At 44.3% G+C, this 19,835-nt stretch overlaps 1 gene segment (V, D, J or C); it reads right to left on the bottom strand.

Moving 5' to 3' along the window:
• Nucleotides 1–8,407: 8,407 nt before the first annotated feature.
• On the bottom strand, nucleotides 8,408–8,866 carry LOC116994021. The segment is given in 2 exon segments: nucleotides 8,408–8,724; nucleotides 8,824–8,866. Coding segments are annotated over 2 exon segments (360 nt in total).
• Between the last annotated feature and the right edge of the window lie 10,969 nt (nucleotides 8,867–19,835).

The following is a 19,835-nucleotide window of genomic DNA, read 5'->3' as shown; positions in this document are numbered from 1 at the left end:
CTACTGCCTTCTCTCAGCATTCTGAATGCCACTGGTTCAGAGTCAAGGCTGTCCTGACCTTTCCACCCACAATAAGGTCCTTGTTGGCCGCCCAAACACCCATGTCAGGAGGTTGCTGCCAACTCACTCCTGAAACCTCCTAGACTGATTGTGAGAAATTCTCAGGTCCCACAACACAATGACAAAAGGCAGGTTGACTAAAGTTAACATCTGAGGTCACATGTACTACAACCTATTTTTCAAATAGTTGAGGAGGACAGAAACATCCATTGCAAGATGTTCTGTATGCAAATCACACAGAAACTTTAGCAAAAAAATGTTTGGAGCCGGTAGAGTTATAAAGCCATCACTGTCGAGGTGTTTGTGCCCACTTTTTAAAGGAAACTGAATGTGTGCACTCCAATTCAGAAAATGTTAGACATAAAATTATCTCAATATTTTAACCAAGCTTTCAGGAAGACGCCAGCTTTCCTGCAACCTGTCTTTGATTGTAGAATCTGATTTCTGAAACTCAGTACACTTAAGCCAAAGACTCTGAGAGTTTCTGCTTGTCTGTGGCATAGCTCATGGCTGAGGATTTTAATTTATATCTTGGACATATCAAACGAGGAATTGCGACAATAAAACTAGCTTTTCTGAGTTGTTGTAGGGCTTTTTAGTGACTGAAATGAAAAGGAAAGCGAAAGAAAAACATGAAGGAGTACGTGCAAGATCAGCTGGTCTTCCCCCCTTCTTTCCTATTCCTGTCTTTTTGTCAAGAGAAATTACTGAGGGAATGTTGCTCTGCTTGCTAGAATTCAATCACAGAAGAGAAATCTGTAAGTCACACAGAGAGACAGACTGTTCACTATTAGGTGAGTGCTTTCAATAAAATCTAGACTTCATTATAAGAGCAATGTTTCATATACTTTTCTCAAAGTGACAGGAGGGCTTCACATTCTGCATGTTGCAGATAAAACATTTCTGAGTATTGAAATGATATGTTGATTACCAACATTAGATATTCAACACTTGTCATAATACAGTGTTTTCTTCTCCTGCAGCAGAAAACCATGAATAGGGTGGAATAAGGAAGTATTTGAGTTTTCAGCAGAGTTCACAGCTTGCGGTTTAGAGCACAATCAGCCTTTTTGTAAGGCTTTTCTTTGCCCAGCTAACACTGTGGAAATATACCAGTAGGCACAGTAATACATGCCTGAATCCCTTGGGGTTAAAGAATTTATCGTGAGATGATAAATGGGCCGAGCAGCATCAGTCCGAATTTGCATTCTACTTCTTTCGCTGCTCTCATCAAACACGGGTGTCCCTCCAGAGTCATACAGTATCCTCTTCGGCGGCTCTCCGGGAAGCAGCCTGTACCAGTGCACAGTGCTTTTGGCCCCCAGTGTACATGACATGCTGATAGAGCTGCCCCTCATCTGTGTCTGCAGCTCTGGGGTTTGCTTTGGCACTGACTGCATGTCTACACCTGGAAGGGAGAGCAGAGAAATTGCATGAGCGGAGGAACTCCTGGAGTCTGGAAACAGGCTTAGGTTCCCTGTAGGCAGGAAGGAGAAGGGAGAGGAAAAAGGTCTTACAGGACCAAAAGGAAGTTGCAAGAAGGACTGGAAACAGCAACATACTGCCCATGCAGATTAGACCTGAAATGAAATAAGTGGAGACAGAAATGTTACAAAGCCCGTCGGGTGGACAAAGCATCAAGTGACTGGGAGGAGGAAATTACTCATTTAGCACATCCAATGGTCGTTCTTGTGTTCAATGCGCCACCACAGAGGGCGTTAAATTTACTGACAAGCTCAACCATAGCAGGAACAGCATAGAAAAGACAAAAATCTCTCAATCTGAAAGAAACTTCTTCATCTATTTACCTACCATACTTCTATCGACTTAACTACTGAGAACACACATAAAACCTCAAGTATTCCAGCCTGGCCCTTCCCAAGGACTTTGTCCTCTTCTCAGACGCCTCAAAGCTGTCCCAGAAGAATGTTCCATCAGCCTTTGCTTACAGCTTCAGAGAATCATAGAATAATAGCATGCTTTGGGTTTGGAGGAACCTTTAAGATCATCTAGCTCTCACCTCCACCCATGGACAGGGATGTCACCCTCTAGGTCAGGTCACTCAGGGCCCCATCCAACGTGGCCTTGGACACATCAAGGGATGGAGCATCTAGATCTTCTCGGGCTTGTCTGTTCCAGTGCCTCAAGAATCTCAGAGTAAAGAATTTCTTCCTAGCATCTACTTGAAAGCTCTTCCTCAGTTTGAAACTTTTCCCACTTCTTCTATCACCATGTACCCATGGAAAGATTTGCTTTTCATAAATGCCCTTTATGTGCCCAAGGGTCAATACTGGGCCCAGCATGGTTTAACTTGTTCATCAGTGACTTGGGGCAAGGGGCAGATGCCTCCTCAGTTCACTGACAGCACAAAGCTGGGAGGGGTGGCTGATAGCCCAGAGGGCTATGCAGCCTTTCAGAGGGACCTTGACAGGCTGGAGGGATGGTCAGGCTACTTCCCACCTGAGGGCACCTGCCTGCAACAGCGTGGCAAATGGTCAGAATTGTACAGTGCTGCTCTAAGTCAGTGTGAATTTGTGAGGGTAGTTGAGGATAACATGAGCTGAGCTCTGTGCTGCTCTCAGACCTGGCTCAAGCAAGGTCTCACAGCCAAAGGATGCCTGGGATGACAGGGAGGTCTCACAACCCCGGGTTGTTCCAGCGAGGCACAGAGTAGCACCTGTGTTGTGAATGGGGTCTGATGAGAAGAAAAGGCACACAAGAACTCTCTGGAAAAGATCAGACAGCAAAGGCTGCCTCAGATATTGGGGGGCGAGGGGGGGCAAAGTGTTTATTTTACCTCTTGTGTTAGTTATAAATTCTGACCAGAAGCGAGTAACACTCAAATTGACATGTTTAATTTTCATGCCCCTTGGAATGCAAAGGAGGAAGAACATGAGACATGTAATAGATGTATGACCAAAGTTACCAAACATCATCTACAGCATGTGATTGCTCCATCTCATTGGAAAGGGCCAAAAATTTATAGTATAAAAGGGGGGTTTTGGGGAAGAAATTGGTGGAGGGGCAGAGAAAAGTTTTTCCTGCTTCAGACTGGTCAATGGACTGTGTCTGAACTCCTCTCCTGATGGGAAGAATCTTGGTTAGCTTTGCACCTCCAACTGCATAGGAACAGGCCTAGGAATACTTAAATATATTTATTTACCTATTAATCTACATTGGAAAAAAAAGGCAGCTCTTAATTTCACTGTGCATCAAGGATTACAGATATATAAAATGCTGTGTAGCTATAACAAATTTCTTTTGAAAATCTTTGCCCTCTTTTAACTCTCACAGGTTGCAGCATGAAATAAGGAGTTCCTCTGGCAGTAGTGTCTCACCAGCAGCGAGGTGGTTGCACCTCTGTGTGAGTGACTGCGTTCCTTGATATTGGGGTTGGAGTACCAAATAGGAAAAATGCAGCTGGTGGCTCTACTGCAAGACAGCCTCAGCAGCTGTGGCAAAACCACAGTGAAACATGCATTTCTACATGACACATATTTGCTGCCTCTTGCTTTTTCTTGTACTTTCCCTTATCTCAAAGGCTGAAAATGTCCCCCTCAAAGGCTTCATAGCAAATAGTCCTTTGAGGAGGAGCCATCATTCATCATGCTCCTCCCTGAGAAAAATTTCACATTATCTGACCCAAAAGAGAAAATCTCCCAGATCTTTTTCAGGTCTTTATCAATAGCAATGTACCCAAATAAATCTCATGGTATAATTAGTACAGAAAGTTAATGTTAATATACGGCCTGGCTGGGTATGGGTTGGCTCGAAAGTTGCTGGGCTCCGTTTTTTAAACCAGAGACCCTGATAGCCAAGGGGCGGAGAGAGACAGAAAAACCTCAGAGCAACCGTGAGGAGGTGAAGCCTCCCCTAGCATGGCCTGAGATCCTGGCAGGGCTTTAGCATGGCCTGGTCCAGTTCCTGCAGCTGTTGTGTGAAATTTTAACCCTTCCAATGCTCGGATAAGACTTGCAGATTTCTTTTTTTCTTTCTTAGAGTAAGAAGTAATAAAGCAAAAAAAAAAAATACAGTAACGTCAGTAAAGTATAAGATCAGATTTAAAAATTAAAAAAATCAAGGAGATGCTGTAAAAGTTGACTAACAAAACTTTTTTGTAAGCTATGAAGTAAACTGGACTACACTAAAAATTCTTATAAACTGTGAAAGAAACACATAGTGGAGTTGAAGTGTTTGAGAACAAGATCCTTTGCCCTGAGGAGAAAAAAAGGTATCTGTTTTAGAAAATGAAAAAGGGAACAGAAACATTTGATAAAAAAAGAAATGAAGAGAACTTTTACCTTTAGCTTGCCCTTAAATGTAATGCCTCATGAGTTTGACATGGCCCACAAAACACAGCTCTAGGAAAACTGTAAAGATGGGAGGAGTTTCACAATTTTGCAGATTTTTTCAAGTGGATGCAAAATTGTGACAGTAAAGACACAAAAAATCTTCAGTCTTTACTTGGAAAAAAATCCCTGTAACTAAAACAAGAAAGAACTTCTCTGTCTGAACTGAACTGAAATAGTTATTTAAGTAAAAAACTAACCGAACTGTCTCTGTATATTCTTGTTAAAAAATGTAATAGGTAGGGGAAGGAGAGAGTGATCTGAAAATTTTATTCCAAATTTCTTATTTTCTTTGTGTTGTTAATAATTTTCTTCTTTATACCCTTTTAAATTTTAATCCTGCCTTGTTTTTGTTCCTAAATCCGATCTCAAAGAGAAATTAAGTGTATTAAAATTGACAAATCTAAACTAAACCAAAACATTGTTTTGGTGGAAAATGCAGGTAAAATTAAAAAAAATATAAGATGGGAGCAATTAAAAAGAATAGAAGCAAAACGTATTAGATTATAAGAATAAAGTAGAAATACAGTAATTACAAGTCACACTGACTATAAGCCGCATCTTTGGGTGTCGGCAACATTTCTTTCTTTATCCATACATAAGCTGCACCTGAGTATAAGCCGCTCTGTTGTTCGCAGCGAGGACCCGCATGCAACAAAGTTGCCAATTAGTAACAGAATCGCGGGATCGCAGGATATACTGGCTCGGCCCGGGCTGTGTGGGCTCCGCCCGCTTGGGGCTGCTGACGGGGCCAGGTGGCCCAGCTCGGCGCTGCAGCTTGGCGGGGCCGCTCGAGGCCAGCTGCTGCTGCCACCGGGCTCGCTCGCCCTGGCCTGGTGCTGCCCCGTGGTGGCAGGCAGGGACAGAGCCCGCCGGCACCCACGGCAGTGGCAGCAGGCGGGGATGGAGCCCCCCTGTTTAATGTAATAAGCTAATTGTGATTTAAAGAATAATTTTGAAATGTCATTCATGAATGCAAGGGGTGGAACATCCTGGTTTTGCATGGAAGTCACGTAAGAGAGAGCACATATACACACACACACACACGCGCGCACACACACACACACACAGAGGTTTTTTCTATGAAAACATCCCCTGCAAGTTGCTGGGACCAATCAAGAAGCTGATTTAATAATTGACAGCCTCAGGAACCAATTTAAAAGTTACTTCGCCTCTATGAATCACATTGATTAAAGTGAAAAGCTCTCTTTTCACTCTGGGATTTTAAACACTGAACACTCGGCCTGGCTCTGGCCCGGCCCGGCCCAGCCTGACCCTCTCCGTACAGCCCGGACGGGCACAGGTGGGCTCGAAAATGCTGGGCCCCAGGGACAGAAAAAACTTTGTTATCGGCTCAGAGCAGCCGTGGGGAGGTGAAGCCTCCTCTATCACGGCTTGAGATCCTGGCAGGGCTTTAGCATGGCCTGGTCCAGTTCCTGCACCTGTTGTGTGAAATTTTACCCCTTCCAATGCTCGGATAAGACTTGCAGACCTCCTCCTATCCTCTTCCTTTGAATAAGAAGTAATAAAGCACAAAACAAAACACTAAAGTCAGTAAAGTAAAAGCCCAGTTTCTAACATGTTACTCTATAATTTAGCTGTAATATCATCATCCACAGGAGTGCTCGTTTTCCCCAGCACAGAGCATTATACCACCTAGGTTGTAGCACATCTTTGCTTTTCTGCTTGTCTGATAATCATGCAAACATACTCAGCATAAACATGTTGGGGTGTTTAGAGGCAGGAAAGTGCAACTGTGATTCTCTGTGTTTGACAGAAAGCCTGCCCCTCAGGGGCCGCTTTCTGTACAGGCTGCCTGTCACCTGCAGGTTCTGTGGAAATGCCAGTAGGCACAGTAGTAGGCACCTTCATCACTGGAGTTGATGTCATTGATTGTCAAAGTGCAGACGTTTGTGCCTTTCTTCGAAGAAGAATACTTGTTTCTATAGGAATTGCCGTCGTAAGAGGCTGCACCGTCTCCGATATATAGAATCCATTCTGGGGCTTTGTTGGGTACGTGTCGGTACCAATGGATATATGCATACTGGAAGGCAGGAACACCCTCAGCTATACAGTCCATGGATGCCCTTGTCTTGTTCCCTCTGGTAATGGACACTTCTCTCTGCTTTAGAAGCACTTGTGCTTGTCCATCTAGAAAGAGAGAAAACAGAATAAATACTCTTAGCTTGGCTCTCATTCACACATAAAACATGGGATGCTTCCTTCCACTTGTGTCACAGTGACACAGGGAACATACGAGACCAGGTTGCAGCCAGGGCCAGGAGAGGAAGCAGCAGCATCCTGAGGGCTCTTGCTTGTGTCTGCCCTCGGAGGAAGTTAGCAGTACTCCCAGCGGGGCAGAGCACAGCAACTGAGGAAAGGAAATGACTCACTTGGGCCTTTGGAGAGGTTGTCCTGGAAGGTGTTGTTTGAGATAAATTGATTGAACCCTGCTAAATTAACAGTCAGATTATAGCTTTACGGAAGTGGCACACTCTCCCTCCTTCCCTCCCTCCCTCCCCACCTCCCCTCCTCCCTCCCTCCCCCCTCCAATTACCTTAACTCATCTACAAAGTAATTTTGCAGTCTGAAGCAAATTTTACCATTTCTTTTCGACTAGCTGAAAGCTTCTAAACAATGCCTGGATTTTCCTTGGTCTTTCAGACCAAACAAAATGGGCTTTTCCACAGGTTGGCTGCCAGTAAAACATTAAAAAATAGAATTCAAATCATTGAGCTAAATGAATTGAAGGGATGTGAAATTACTACTCATGACACAGATTGAATATTGAAGACCAGGAAAATACACAGCAGACATTTGGGAGCTCAAAAGCGGGATTGTTGTGTTTGTGACTGTTTCTTGTCACAGGTAAGGTGAGATACTCTGAGCTACACCTCAGAGTGGTTTCTCCGAATGCTGGAAAGAATCACAATGCAAAGAAACACAAATGCTTTGCAATCCCTACAGGCCTAGTCTAAAATAAAGACAATTAGGTCAAGCAAAATATAAAAATTATTTTATGCAATTCAAAGTAATTTTTCAGATGCAAGGCCATTTCTTGTTCCCTTGGAAAGAAAACTAAACCAACTCCCCTTTTCCTGTTGTCATGTCATTTTACTTACATTAGCCAGCTTTTTTTTTCCCCCAAGAATTTTCACACAGATCCAGCAACTGCTGTCCTACTGCTGTCCTGCCAAGAATCTGATCTTTCAGTCTCATGTGAAATGCAACTGGTGCCACAGTGCTCAGTGATCTCTGGAGACTCCATACTGGAGACTGGCAATACTGGGTCCTTTGGGATAGGAGCACAATGGTCCTGTGACTTTATATATGTCATTTGTCCATGAACAGAAAGAGCTGAAATAACTCAAAGGAATGTCTATCTGTTTGCAAAAATAAAAACATCTGCTCTATAGCTGTAGTCTTCCTATGCTGGATGAGAAGCCCCACTGAAGTAAATTAAGGGACTTGTGTTTTAACCTAAAAAAAAAATTTCATCAGCTCCAAGCAGAAAACAAAGAGAAAATAAAACCAGATTCTCAAGTGACAGAGGAGTATAAAATGTGTATATTGCATCTGCAGTCTTGACTGGTGCTTCAAGTTTATTTTCCCTTATAGCCTTCTATTCTGCCGCACAAATGACAGAACCGGGGTTTTATTCCAAAGATGTAGCTGGAAGGGTAGTGGGAATAGAAAGATTTTTCCTGCTTTTAGCAGGACCCTGCTTTTAGGCAAACCTATCATCTTATAAACCCACTCAGAGGCAATCCATCCTGACCCCAAAAATGCCATTTTTGTTGCCAAAGTGAAATAACAGGTCTGCTGCTACTGGCTGTAGTGTGCATCTGCAAAGCTCAGCAGCATCTTTTGTATTTGGCTGTCTGTGCAATCTGATTAAAAGCTTTTGGGGAAAATAGGGTGGTGTGCTGTCAAACACTTCAGGTTCTTATCTGGAAAGCAGGGCAGAGCATGTCTTTGTGCAGGTCCCCTGTGGCTTTCTACTGCTGTGCATCCCAACTGGCACAGTAGTAGGTGGCAGAGTCTTGCGGCGTTACTTTGTTCACTGTCAGGATACAAACAGATTTTCTGGGATCCTTTTTACCAGTAAACTTCCCCTCATCAGACTGGTTTTCAAGGAAAAACTTGGAGGACATGTAGGCAACACGTTTGGGAGCTGCATTAACCTTCTTTTGGTACCAGTGAATTAAAACGTTGCTGAAATCAGAACTGGAGACATGACAGTTGATTTGGGCTGTTTTGCCTTGTGGCTTGGTGATGGATATAGGGGTTTGCTGCAAGTCCTGCGCAGAGCCACCTGTGGCAATAAAAGAGAAAAAGTAAAGAAGCTGAGATAAGAGAGCATCTCCTTTTCCACTGGTGAATGTGCAGGCAGCAGGATGAGAAGGGCACATACAAGAAAAAACAGTTGCCAGGAAGAAAGTGCTCAGCAACCACATCATCACTGCTCTTCTTAGGGCTTCCTTACACAGAGCACAGGGTCAGGGTCAGCCTCAAGAAGGGGTGAAGCAGATCTGAGTGGCAGAAAATTGTCCAATGAGGCTGTGCCAGCTACAAGTTAAATAATGATGCATGAGCCATTTCCTGTTAACTCTCAAACAGAAGGGGAAAAAACAAACAGACAATCTCTCCCCCTGCCCCGTACCCCCAAAACCACTCTCCTTCAAAACTCAGCCTTGTAAAAAGAGAGCTCACTACTGAGAAAAATCTTTTCCCCCTTCTTTTTTATTTCCACAGGGAATTTGCCTGGATGATGAGCCACCTTTTTTTCCCCTTTGCTTGTTGTACTGTGAGCCTTGTTCTCCAAGGTGTATTTGCCAGATAAGGTACTAGACAGAGATCAGCTAAATTTCTTACCTCTCTTACAGACTGAGGTTCTGTTGGATGAAATTTCATCCCATGATGATGCCTTCAAAATGCTTCTTTTTAACAATTTGTTCTATTTATTTTGAACATTGAACATCAAATATCCTGCAATATAGCTTCTACCAGAAATCCCTCTTCCTACATAGTTTAGAGTTAGTCATAGTTTAGAGTTATCCAGCAGAGCAAAAAAAGTCACAGTGTTTTCAAACTTTTACCGATGAATCCAACTATTAAAAAACCATAAATATAATAGAATCATCTTCCATTTCCTGGCCCTACAGCTGCTTGTTTTCACATTACTCAGTAGGTGGGATTTCTCTTTGCCTATCTTGGCCGCTGTCTTCATAGTTAGGCTTTTCCCGTGGCCTTGGTACTCTTACAGATTTTAGCAGGCTGAAACGCGAGTTTAGCTCTTCAGCTTAAATGCAGATGTTTTGTAGTGTAAACTTATATAATGTGTAATCAGTACATATACACTCATTTCCATGTTCTTATGTTCTGAAACCAGCAAGAGAGCCCTTTATAGAACATGCTTTCTATGTATCTCGTGTAGTTTACTGTCGCAGACTGCTAGAGTTTCTAATCAAAATATTGATTAAAACTATTCAACAGGTGATTGGCCCTTCCAAAGCCAAATGCAGCACATGGGCCTAAGTATTTTTATATCAGCCTTATTAAACAAACCAGAACCTCTTTTAAAAAAAGGTTGATACTGAGATCTGAAAAACCTGCTAATAAACAGCTGTCTTACATGGCTATCTCCCATCTCCACTGCTTCCTCATCCAGATCATCTGAAAAAATCTATAATGACAATTTACTGTTACTGTTGCTATTGGAGTTCTTTTTTTTTTTTTTAAGTAGAAACAAATTGCTTACACAAGATATAATTTTCCCAGCATCATGAAGTAATTCCCACACTTCCACTTTCTGATTCAGCTCCCAAATTTATTTGAGTTTGTTTGAGTTATTCGAAGTCCAAGGGGTCTTCCTATGTGTCTGCTAAGAGAGATATTTAAGTCCCCTGTTTCTATGAATAGGCCTTGTTTGTACTTGACTTTTATCTGATAAATATATCACAACTTAGCTGCTTCTCCCAGCTGCTTATTAATTGTGTGGCTTACCTCGCATTGCTCAACAGCCTCAGAGAGAGGAATCAACAACCTAGGAAGGGACAGACAGCATCCTGCAAAGTAGAATGATACTTTGTAAGATACCTCTCATTAACTCTTGGAAAGACTTCACTTGTATGGAATTGCTCTGGAGTAGCAAGAGGGGGCTGCAACAGACAATACTGTGTGGCTCCTAGAATGGCCCCTTGGAAATCACAGGTATGCAGTTCCTTCTGTTTCCTGCCCAGGTCTTCAGCTGAAGATAATTTGGGAAAGACTCTCAGTTAGAGGTGGGTTTCTCTCATGAGGATTCCCCAGCATTTACTTTGCCCCTCCCAGTTCACACCTGGACATAATTTTCTTTTTCCATTTCTCTGGGGTTTGCATCTGTAAAGTTGCTTATCCTGGGGTAAAACTTGGAAGCTCCCACAGGACATGTGAACTCAGCAATTTCATCCAAAATTCCCTCTTTCCCCTTAATTATTTAGGATTGCTCTTCTCCCCTCCTTCTTTCTCCCATCTTGGATGTCTCCAGTTCCTTATCAAGCACTTCCTGACCTTTCTGGCTGCTGTTTTCCCATGTCTAGACAAAGAAGCTGCCATATCTCCATGCAAAAAGTTCATGGCATTTTGTGATGATTCTTCTGTGAACACATTACAGCTGCAGTAAATGACAGAGGTTGAGGGAACGGTTGTGGGTGCAGTCCCACACCATGCAGTGAGTGATAACTTGCTGAGTTGGTTGCCCAGCTTATGCACCAGCAGCAGGCATCTGTGTGGGTAGACACTTCTTTTAGAGGAAATCTATTATTTCAATTAATATCAGACCAAGAAAGGGTGATTGAGACCAATCTCTGTGTATGTAGAGGGCGTCCCAGGTGATATTTGGTACCAGTGGATGTAGGTGAGCTCTGACTACCAGTTCATCAGTTACTTTGCAGATGAACTTGACAGTGTCCTCTGGGACTGACTGGGCTGTGTGAGGGAGGCTCCAGAACAGGTGAAGGGCCCAGAACATCCTGGAGGGAGAGCAGGGAGAATGCAGCAGTGATGAGGCTGCATTAAGAAATCCCCATCATTGGCTTCAAGGAGGCATCCTCAAATAACAGGGACCTCATCCATGAGGCAGAGGGTCTGACCTTTACTCTGTGCTTCTGCTGCTAAAGACAGAGAGTGCTGCACAATACGAGGAGGAAGAGAAATGCAAAAACTTTTCTCCACCTTTTCGGTTATATTGCGTTCGGTTATATCGCATGTTCTCAACCATCACACAGGGTGATCAAGGTATTTGTGCACAAGTTATCTGCCAAATGTAATTTCAACTTGGGACTTGGATAGTTGAAATGTATGAGGCTGAGTGACAATGGAAGTGTGATATAAACCCAAGAAGAAATATATTCTGACACCCTTAAGAATAGCTAATAAATACCATATACTTACAAGGCAAGAGACAAGATTGGAAGGTTTTAAAGAATCCTGTAATTTTATCTAGTTCTGCTGTAGCTCCTCAGAAAAGGAAGTTCAGAGATACTGGGATCACCATCTCTGGGTTGAACTCTGATGAGACAAAAAGCCCTCAGATACATACCTTTCCACCTCAAAAAAAACAGTGAATGAATTGCTGAAGAGACAAGTGATTTTTTTAATCATGTTAGCTTAATTTTCTGTTACCAAAAAAAAAAAAAGACAGAAAGACGTGTGTTGATATGAAAACTTGATGATGTCTTTCACAAGTGCTGCCTGTGCCTGGAAGAGTCTAACCAGAAAAAGTCACTATGCTGTTGTTTAACCTGTCAGGCGCCTGCATCTTCCTCTTTTTTGCCTCTATGTGCCAGGGTATGGCAATTTCTGAGCCCCCTCGTGGCTCCTCTGGATAATAACAGAGAAGTGACTGAGGGACAAGTTTTTGAGATCTGGGGTGCACCCACACTGGTCTCTGCTCTTATGGGGCAGAGATGTACTTTATTGTCCTGGCATCCAACCATCAAACTCAAACATGTACTTCTGTAAGAGCATCTCCTCCTTCCCTGTCCTCTGGCATTTACTTGTGCTACCTGAGATTGTGAGTGCTCAGATTTCTCTGTGTTTAGACAGCTAGCCCAGGCATTTTCTAGCATACTCAACATAGCTAACACGCTTGCAGCTTAGTCTGATATTTTGTTATGATGTAACAGAGGTGAGGCAGTGTAGCAGGACTTGAGTAGGAGATCATAAATAAAAATAGGAACAACATCCTTATATCCTGGGAGAAATGCTTTGTGCCCAGGGTCTTCTCTTTTTCCACAACACCATTTCACTTCTTCCTGTGCATACTGCCTCTCATCATGGGCCGAGAGAATATAGCTCCAGTTGGCTAATACTCCTCCCATTTTATATAAAACATAACACAGTAAGTGACATGCCTCCACCCCAGTAAAACTCCTGCACCACCCAGGGTCTGCAACATAATCAGTGACGACATCAGTTGTGTTTTAGTGAGCAATGGTATAGTTTTGACTGGTCAGGTTTTCTTTTACAATTTTACAGTTAAACAATGGTGGAGGAGAGTCATACATGCTACGTAGCTGTGGTCTCGTCATGTATTGAATAGGGATGTTTCTCTAGACATCTTCCTTCTCCTGAGGAAGGCTTCATGATCTGGCTGTTTCATCCCTGCTGGCACAGACATCCCCATGAACAGCTTGGTGAAATGTGGGAACCCAGGATATCCCTCTGGATACCCTGGGTGGCTTGAGACCCTGGCAGAGGGCTCAGAAGCCTTGGCACAGAGCCCAAGACCCCTGTGCCTTTGATTTTAGCCCCTGGGAAAAATTATCACCTTTGCATGAGGAATTAAAAGTCACAAAAAAATAAGTAGAGTATAAGTTAGTTTATCAAAAGGTGAAAAAGTAGAATTTTAAGATTTTTTAGAATAGGGATCTAGGGTCAAGATGGAGGAATCTGGGTGTGTTCTGTCCTTCTTTCTCCTTCTTCCTAGAATCCATCATCTGGGTGATGTTGGCATTTGTAGATTGGTTAGAGTAGAACTAGACTGTACAAGTGATAGGTGTTGGAAGATAATTGTAAATAATGTTTACATAGTTTATAGTATAAAAAGAATACCGCTGCAAGAAGGTGGGCAGTGTGCCTGGGACTGACCTGCTGAACAGACCTCAGCTAGTCAGGGAAAGAACTTTTAGATTAGATAAAATAAACAACTTCTGGAAACCACAAAAGACGTTTCCAGACTCTTCTGGTGCTTGGGCTGGAACATACAACATACACAACAACATACACAGGTGGTTGTCTCAAGCTCCTGAGACATCATCGACCATAGTGAAAGAGCACTGCTGGAGCCTGACCCTCCCTCTCTGCCTCCTCTCAGGTCAGTTGCAAAATCCCAGACTTGCAGTGGTGGGGAAAGCTGCAGTGAGGTCAGCTAGGCTTGATGATGCCCAACCAGAAACTTCTCTGTGTTAAAGTGCCACATTTGGAAAAAAAGAGCAATTCTTCATCCTTTCCCTAATCTCATCTGTTTTGCTTATTGACCGGGAGCATAACTCCCCAAAGGTAGGGATGGTTTCACAGAGATTACTTCTGGAGCACCAAACATAGCGATGGGTCACTCACAGACAGATGTGACCATGACAGCAATCACAAAAACTGAATTAATTTCCTGCTAAATGTTCCTTTTGTGTCATGGGGGATTTTATTTAACATAGTTGGTCTTGTGTTTTGTTTGGAGAGCAGTGTGGTTCCTGCCTGGAGTACTACTAATGAGATTGTATCTCGTAGGCTAATGAGAAAGGGTCAGATTGAACATAAGGAAAACCCTATTTTCAGTGAATGACAAAATCTATAGGAGAGTAGGACTAAAGTAAAATAGCTGACCAGTGCAGACACTTTTTAATCACTATGACGTAGGAAAAATAGTATTACACCTTAAAGCATATGAAAAGGTGTACCTTTCGTATGAAATTGCAAACTAAACCTACTAAGCTCTGTCCAGAGTGTTTAAAACTGAAAACCAAGTTACTTCATTAGTCCATTCTTTCCCATGCTGATAGAACTTGCTGCCCACTGTCTACCAATATTTCCAGGGTGGATGCAGAGCAAAGGGAACTGCTGTCAGGCCTGACAACCTTAAGGGAAAGCATCTGGAAATACATTTTTAGTATTCCATCTTCCTACCAGTCTCAGCATCACTGCTTTTCTTAGCTTGGAGAGACCAGGATGGCTGGGATGGCTGTCAGGGCAGCAGCACTGAGGCTCCAGCATGGCGGTTGTGAACTAGGAGGAAATGGGGATATTTGGTTGTGGAGCTGCCACAATGAGAATAAGGATGATGGCAGGCTTTGCTGAGCAGAAGACTTGCAAAGGCGTCCAGAGAGGCATCCCTTTGGGAACCAGCCCAAGGTAAGGATATTTTGGAGGGGTCTCTGCTGGCTTGTATGCCCCCTCTTGGTCTCTCCATCCTTTGTATAAAATGCAGAGTAATGCAGCCCTTGGGTACTTTTGCATATTTTAAATATTCCTAGGATCTTCTGCAATGGCAGGATATGTTACATAATCCTGAAAGATAACTTTTCTTGGTTGTTTTAAAGTATTTTCCTGCAATCAATAATTTAGCTGTCTACTTAACCTCAGGTAGACTATAAAGTTATTTTAAGTAGAATTAGCATATGCAATTATTTTTCCTCTTAAACCAACATTGTCACTTTGATTTGAACCATCTGAATACCTTATTTGGTGCAGATTTACCATGTTTGGTATACAACATGTTTTAACATGTATGAGATACAAAGATATGTTGCTCTAGTGACTTGAGCTGCAGCTTGATAAAGTAGTTTTCTGTCTTTGTGTGCCTGCAGATTGAAGTAGCCATTTAGCATGCATAAAACTGATTTTTATTCTGGTATGGCACTGAATTTGCTGTGTGTGGCTGCAGACATTAGCCAACTTCAGATAATGATATGAATGAAACAAACTCCTAGTTGAAGATTGAACCAAATGACAGTTAATATAGCAAATGCAAATTCTAGCATCTACCACCCTCTGCTGGGTATAAAGGACTAAAACTCTCAGAAACCCTTTGTGAGTAGCTGTGTAAACCACAGGCATGGATGGATGCCAAGAATTCTTACTCTGAGATTTTTAAGCAAAACTGTTTAGCATCTGTCTTTTAAATTTGTATGAGTTCTTTTCAGGTGGACAGTAGTGTGATATTCTGCACAGCCTCTCGTGTGAAACACCTTACAGACTTAAAATGCAGGGTTCTGAATTTCTGCCAAAGACTATGGAAAACTTCCACTTTTGTGTATATCTCTATGACACCTTGGGAGTTACAGGACTGTCAGATTTTAGCCACTCAGAGAATTAATTTTGCATGACCTTGTGTAGTGGATGCCAGGCATCCACCAAAGCTGCTCTCTCACTCCCCTCCACAAACTGGACAGGAGAGAGAAAATTTAACAAAAAGATTTAACAAAGTTTATAAAATTTATCTCATGACTTGAGATAGTGATTGGGAGAGATCACTCACTAAATATGGCCTTGGACAAAACAGGCTCAAGATAGAGCAGGACAATGAGAGGTAAAACAGAATCTTAAAAACACCTTTCCCCCACCCCTCTCTCCTTCCCAGCTCTACCTTCTTCCCTTGTGGGGCAGGGAGACAGGGAATGTGGGTTTATGCTCAGTGAAACCTGTGGTTTCATTTGCTGCTCAGGGAGAGGAGTCCTTCCCCTGCTCCATCATGAGGTCCCTCTCACAGGAGAGTTCTCCAAGAACTTCTCCAGCATGAGTCCATCTCAAGGGCAGCACTTCATGTGAATTGCTGCAATGTGGGTCACTCTTCCATGAAGTTCTTCAAGGACAGGCCACTCCAGAGTGGGCTCCTCTCTCCATGGGCCTCCCACAGGGTCACATCCTCCTCTGAGGCATCCACCTGCTCTGGCAAGAGCTCCTCCATGGGCTGCAGGTGGTTCCCTGCATCCCCTTGGTCCTCCAAGTGCTGCAGGGGCACAGCTGCTTCTCCATGGTTGTCACCAGATCATGCAGTGGAATCCCAGTTTCAGTGCCTGGAGCACCTCCTCCCCTTCCTTCTCCACTGACCTTGGTGTCTGCAGAGTTTTTTCCTCTCCCATATTGTCACCCCACTCTTCTCTGGCCACAATTGCAACTGTGCAATAACTTTTCTTCTTTCTTCCTAAATCTGTTATTACAGAGTCATTACCACTATTTCCAAGTCTTGACCAGTGGCATGTCCCTCTTTGGAGTGACCAGGGACTAGCTCTGCCAAACCAGAAGGAAGTTTCCAGCAGCTTCTCACAGAAGCCTGTAGAACCTGCTACTAAAAACCAGGACATGCAATCCCAGTACACCTTATCATTTGGCAATTATGTGTTAACCTGCACAGTTAATTCCTCAAAATCACGTTTTGTTTCTTTATTCATTCACTGACATACAGCCAGATTCTTCCTTCCATTGATGCCTAATATATTTAATTTAAAAAAAGTTAATATAGAGATGTTGACTTTCTTATGAATTAAGTTTGGAAATCTGGACTATCTTAACCTTTGCCTTTGCAGTATGTACCTTGGAAACCTAATAATTTAAGAATAGAACTTCTTACCTTTCCAGTGCTTTGATGTTCTTTGTCCAAATATACCTTGTACCTCAAGCAGTCTGTGTAGGCAAATATAAAGGCACTATTAGTGACCAGGAGTTTACCTGGTTCACACCAAAGCCTATGCTCTGATAGCACCAAAAGAAATCCCATCCTCTTTTCTCCTCTGAAACCAGTCTGAGTACATAGAGGACTTTGCATTTGTTGGCTGTCTTCAGCAGATGTGAGTATCAGAGTCTCCTGAAGACTCAAGTTTTGGGGGCTGCCCAGTACTTTGTTGTTATCTGCACTGCATTTAGCGTCTGTGGCTGGATAGAAAGCCTGCATATGTGTAGTACTTCTACCACTGTCTGAGTATTTTCTCTCACTAAAGTTTCCTTTAGCTGCTATTAAGCATCTGAATATGCAGCACAACCCTCTTACTAATAATTTCAGCTTTCGCAAATTAATGCTAAATAAGAGGTGTTCCTCTTGGTTACAGGAGAAACCAGGTGCTGCATGTTTCCCTATATGATGATTCTGTGCTGATTAAACAGGCCAGAGTGAAAAGAGGGAAAGATACAGTTGAGATGCCGGCAGAGACATGGTGCACAAAGCATCGGAGCTGAAATCACATGGATGAAGACTGTTGGGACAAAAAGGCTAAAATCAAAGAATGATGAGGAGGATGGTAGATTTGCTCAAGTGACCTTGCAGCTGGCAAAAAAAAGATCCTTCAAATCTGCTTTAAAAACTAACAATTACAGTAATTTCACGACCATAAAGCGCACCGGACTATAAGGAGCACCCCCCGGGAGTCGGCAAAATTCACAACTTTGTAGCTCATATAAGGCGCACCGGACTATAAGGCGCACTCTTTTTTGCCGCAAAGATCCGTGCCGCCCGCAACAAAGTAACGAATTAGTAACGGAAACCCGCGATTGTGGAGTTTACTGTCAGGGGCTCAATTTGGAAACATTTTTCACAGATCGGCGTAGGCTTTCAAAGGCAGCCGCAGGCGCCCTCCCCGTGCAGTGGGCCCTGGCACTCCTGCTCGTCCCCGGTGCCGGCAGACGAGGCTCGACGCAGCCGCGGGGCCGCCTCCCCCTTGCGGCTCTGTGCTGCTGCGGTGTTGTTCCCCCTCACGGCGCCACGGAGCCACCGTGCCATTCCCTCGCTCGGCTCGGCGCTCCTGCCGTGCCGTTCCCCCTTGCAACTCCATTGTGCTGCCATGCTGTTCCCCCTCGTGGCTCCGCAGAGCTGCCCTGCTGCCCGTCCGTCGCTTGGCTCGGCGGCATGGCCGCCCTGGCCCCCGTCCTTGCTCGGCGGCATGGACACCCTTGCTCCCATCCTCGCTTGGCGGCATGGCTGCCCTGGCCCCCGTCCTTGCTCGGTGGCACGGCCGCCCTGGCCCCCATCCTCGCTCGGCAGGTCGGCCGACCTGGCACACATCCTCGCTCAGCTCTGTGGCACGTCCGCCCCGGCCGCTTCTTGCCCCTTCCCCGCGGTCGACGGCGGCGCTGCCGGTTCTCGCCCCTTTCCAGCAGCTGCATGGGCAGCGCTGCTGGTTCTCGCCCCTTCCCCGTGGTCGACAGCAGCGCCGCTGCTTCTTGCCCCTTTCCGGCGGCCACATGGGCAGCGCCTCTGCTTCTTACCCCTTTCCAGCGGCCGCACGGGCAGCGTTGCCAGTTCTCGCCCCTTCCCCGTGGTCAGCAGTAGCACCGCCGATTCTCGCCCCTTTCCGGCAGCCGCATGGGCAGCGCCGCCGCTTCTCGCCCCTTTCCCGCGGCCGCAGTGGCAGCGCCACTGCCGCCGCTTTTCCGCAGCCCCTGCGGCTCTTTGCTCCCCCCGCAGCCGGCGGCTCCTCGTTCCCCCCACACTGGGGCCGGGGCCAGGGCAGCTCCCTCCCTCCCCGCTCAGCTCCTGCTGGTTGTGGCTGCCCGCTCCCGTGGCACCGCCCCCTAATTGCAGCTCACACTTCCGGGGTGGCAAATGTCGCAACTTTGTACATCAGATAAGGCGCACCAGACTATAAGGCGCACTTCCGGGTTTGGGAAAAAATTTTAGTCAAAAGGGTGCGCCTTATAGTTGTGAAATTACTGTAAATATGATTTTGTACTTCAAGCAGCAAACTGTGGTGGTTTTGAGGCTACTGTACTACTTATGCTTGCTACTTGCTCATGCTCTGCCTGTACATAGCAAAAGGGACAGCCTTGTAAAGCGTCCTGCAGCCAATGGTTGTTCCTTCCCAACCCCATCCATCTAAATTATCCATCACAGTGGCTTTCTTTTGATGCCTTTTTCCCTGTGTCAGCAAGACACTACAAAATTTTCATTAAGAATGAGCTTAATGGGACTTGGATTTATTTAACATCTTTCTGACATTAGGGCATCAGTAATCAGAGCATCCTGGAACTGAACACCATGCTGTTTGAGCAGGACTGTACCCCTTATCCTCCCCTCCTTCTCTGGCAGGGACAGATGCTCAGTGGAAGAAATTATACAAGGTAGGAGAGAAAGGACAGAAGTCATGTTGAACTTATACAGTTTTCATTTTTCATGAAAGGTTGTAAACCAGATAGATGAGATGCAAATACACTATTTATTTGTTTACTCGCACGACAGGTTCCTCTATCTTCATTACTCTGTCTTTCTTTCAAGACCACACCATGAATAATCAGTCCATAGGATCAGGAGATTGGATCCCTAAATCTTTTGAGGGTTTATTTTATGTAGAATTATGAATTACACCTGCTCAAAAAGGTTACTAGTGTATGCTATCTTAGGCATAAATAAGCCTTTAGAGAAACCAAGATACAATGAGTTTTACAATCACTCCGAAAGCA

Source organism: Catharus ustulatus, chromosome 1 (assembly GCF_009819885.2).
Source record: "Catharus ustulatus isolate bCatUst1 chromosome 1, bCatUst1.pri.v2, whole genome shotgun sequence".
Classification (NCBI taxonomy): domain Eukaryota; kingdom Metazoa; phylum Chordata; class Aves; order Passeriformes; family Turdidae; genus Catharus; species Catharus ustulatus.
Note: the sequence above shows the minus strand (reverse complement) of the source record. Positions and strands in the feature narration are given on the sequence as shown.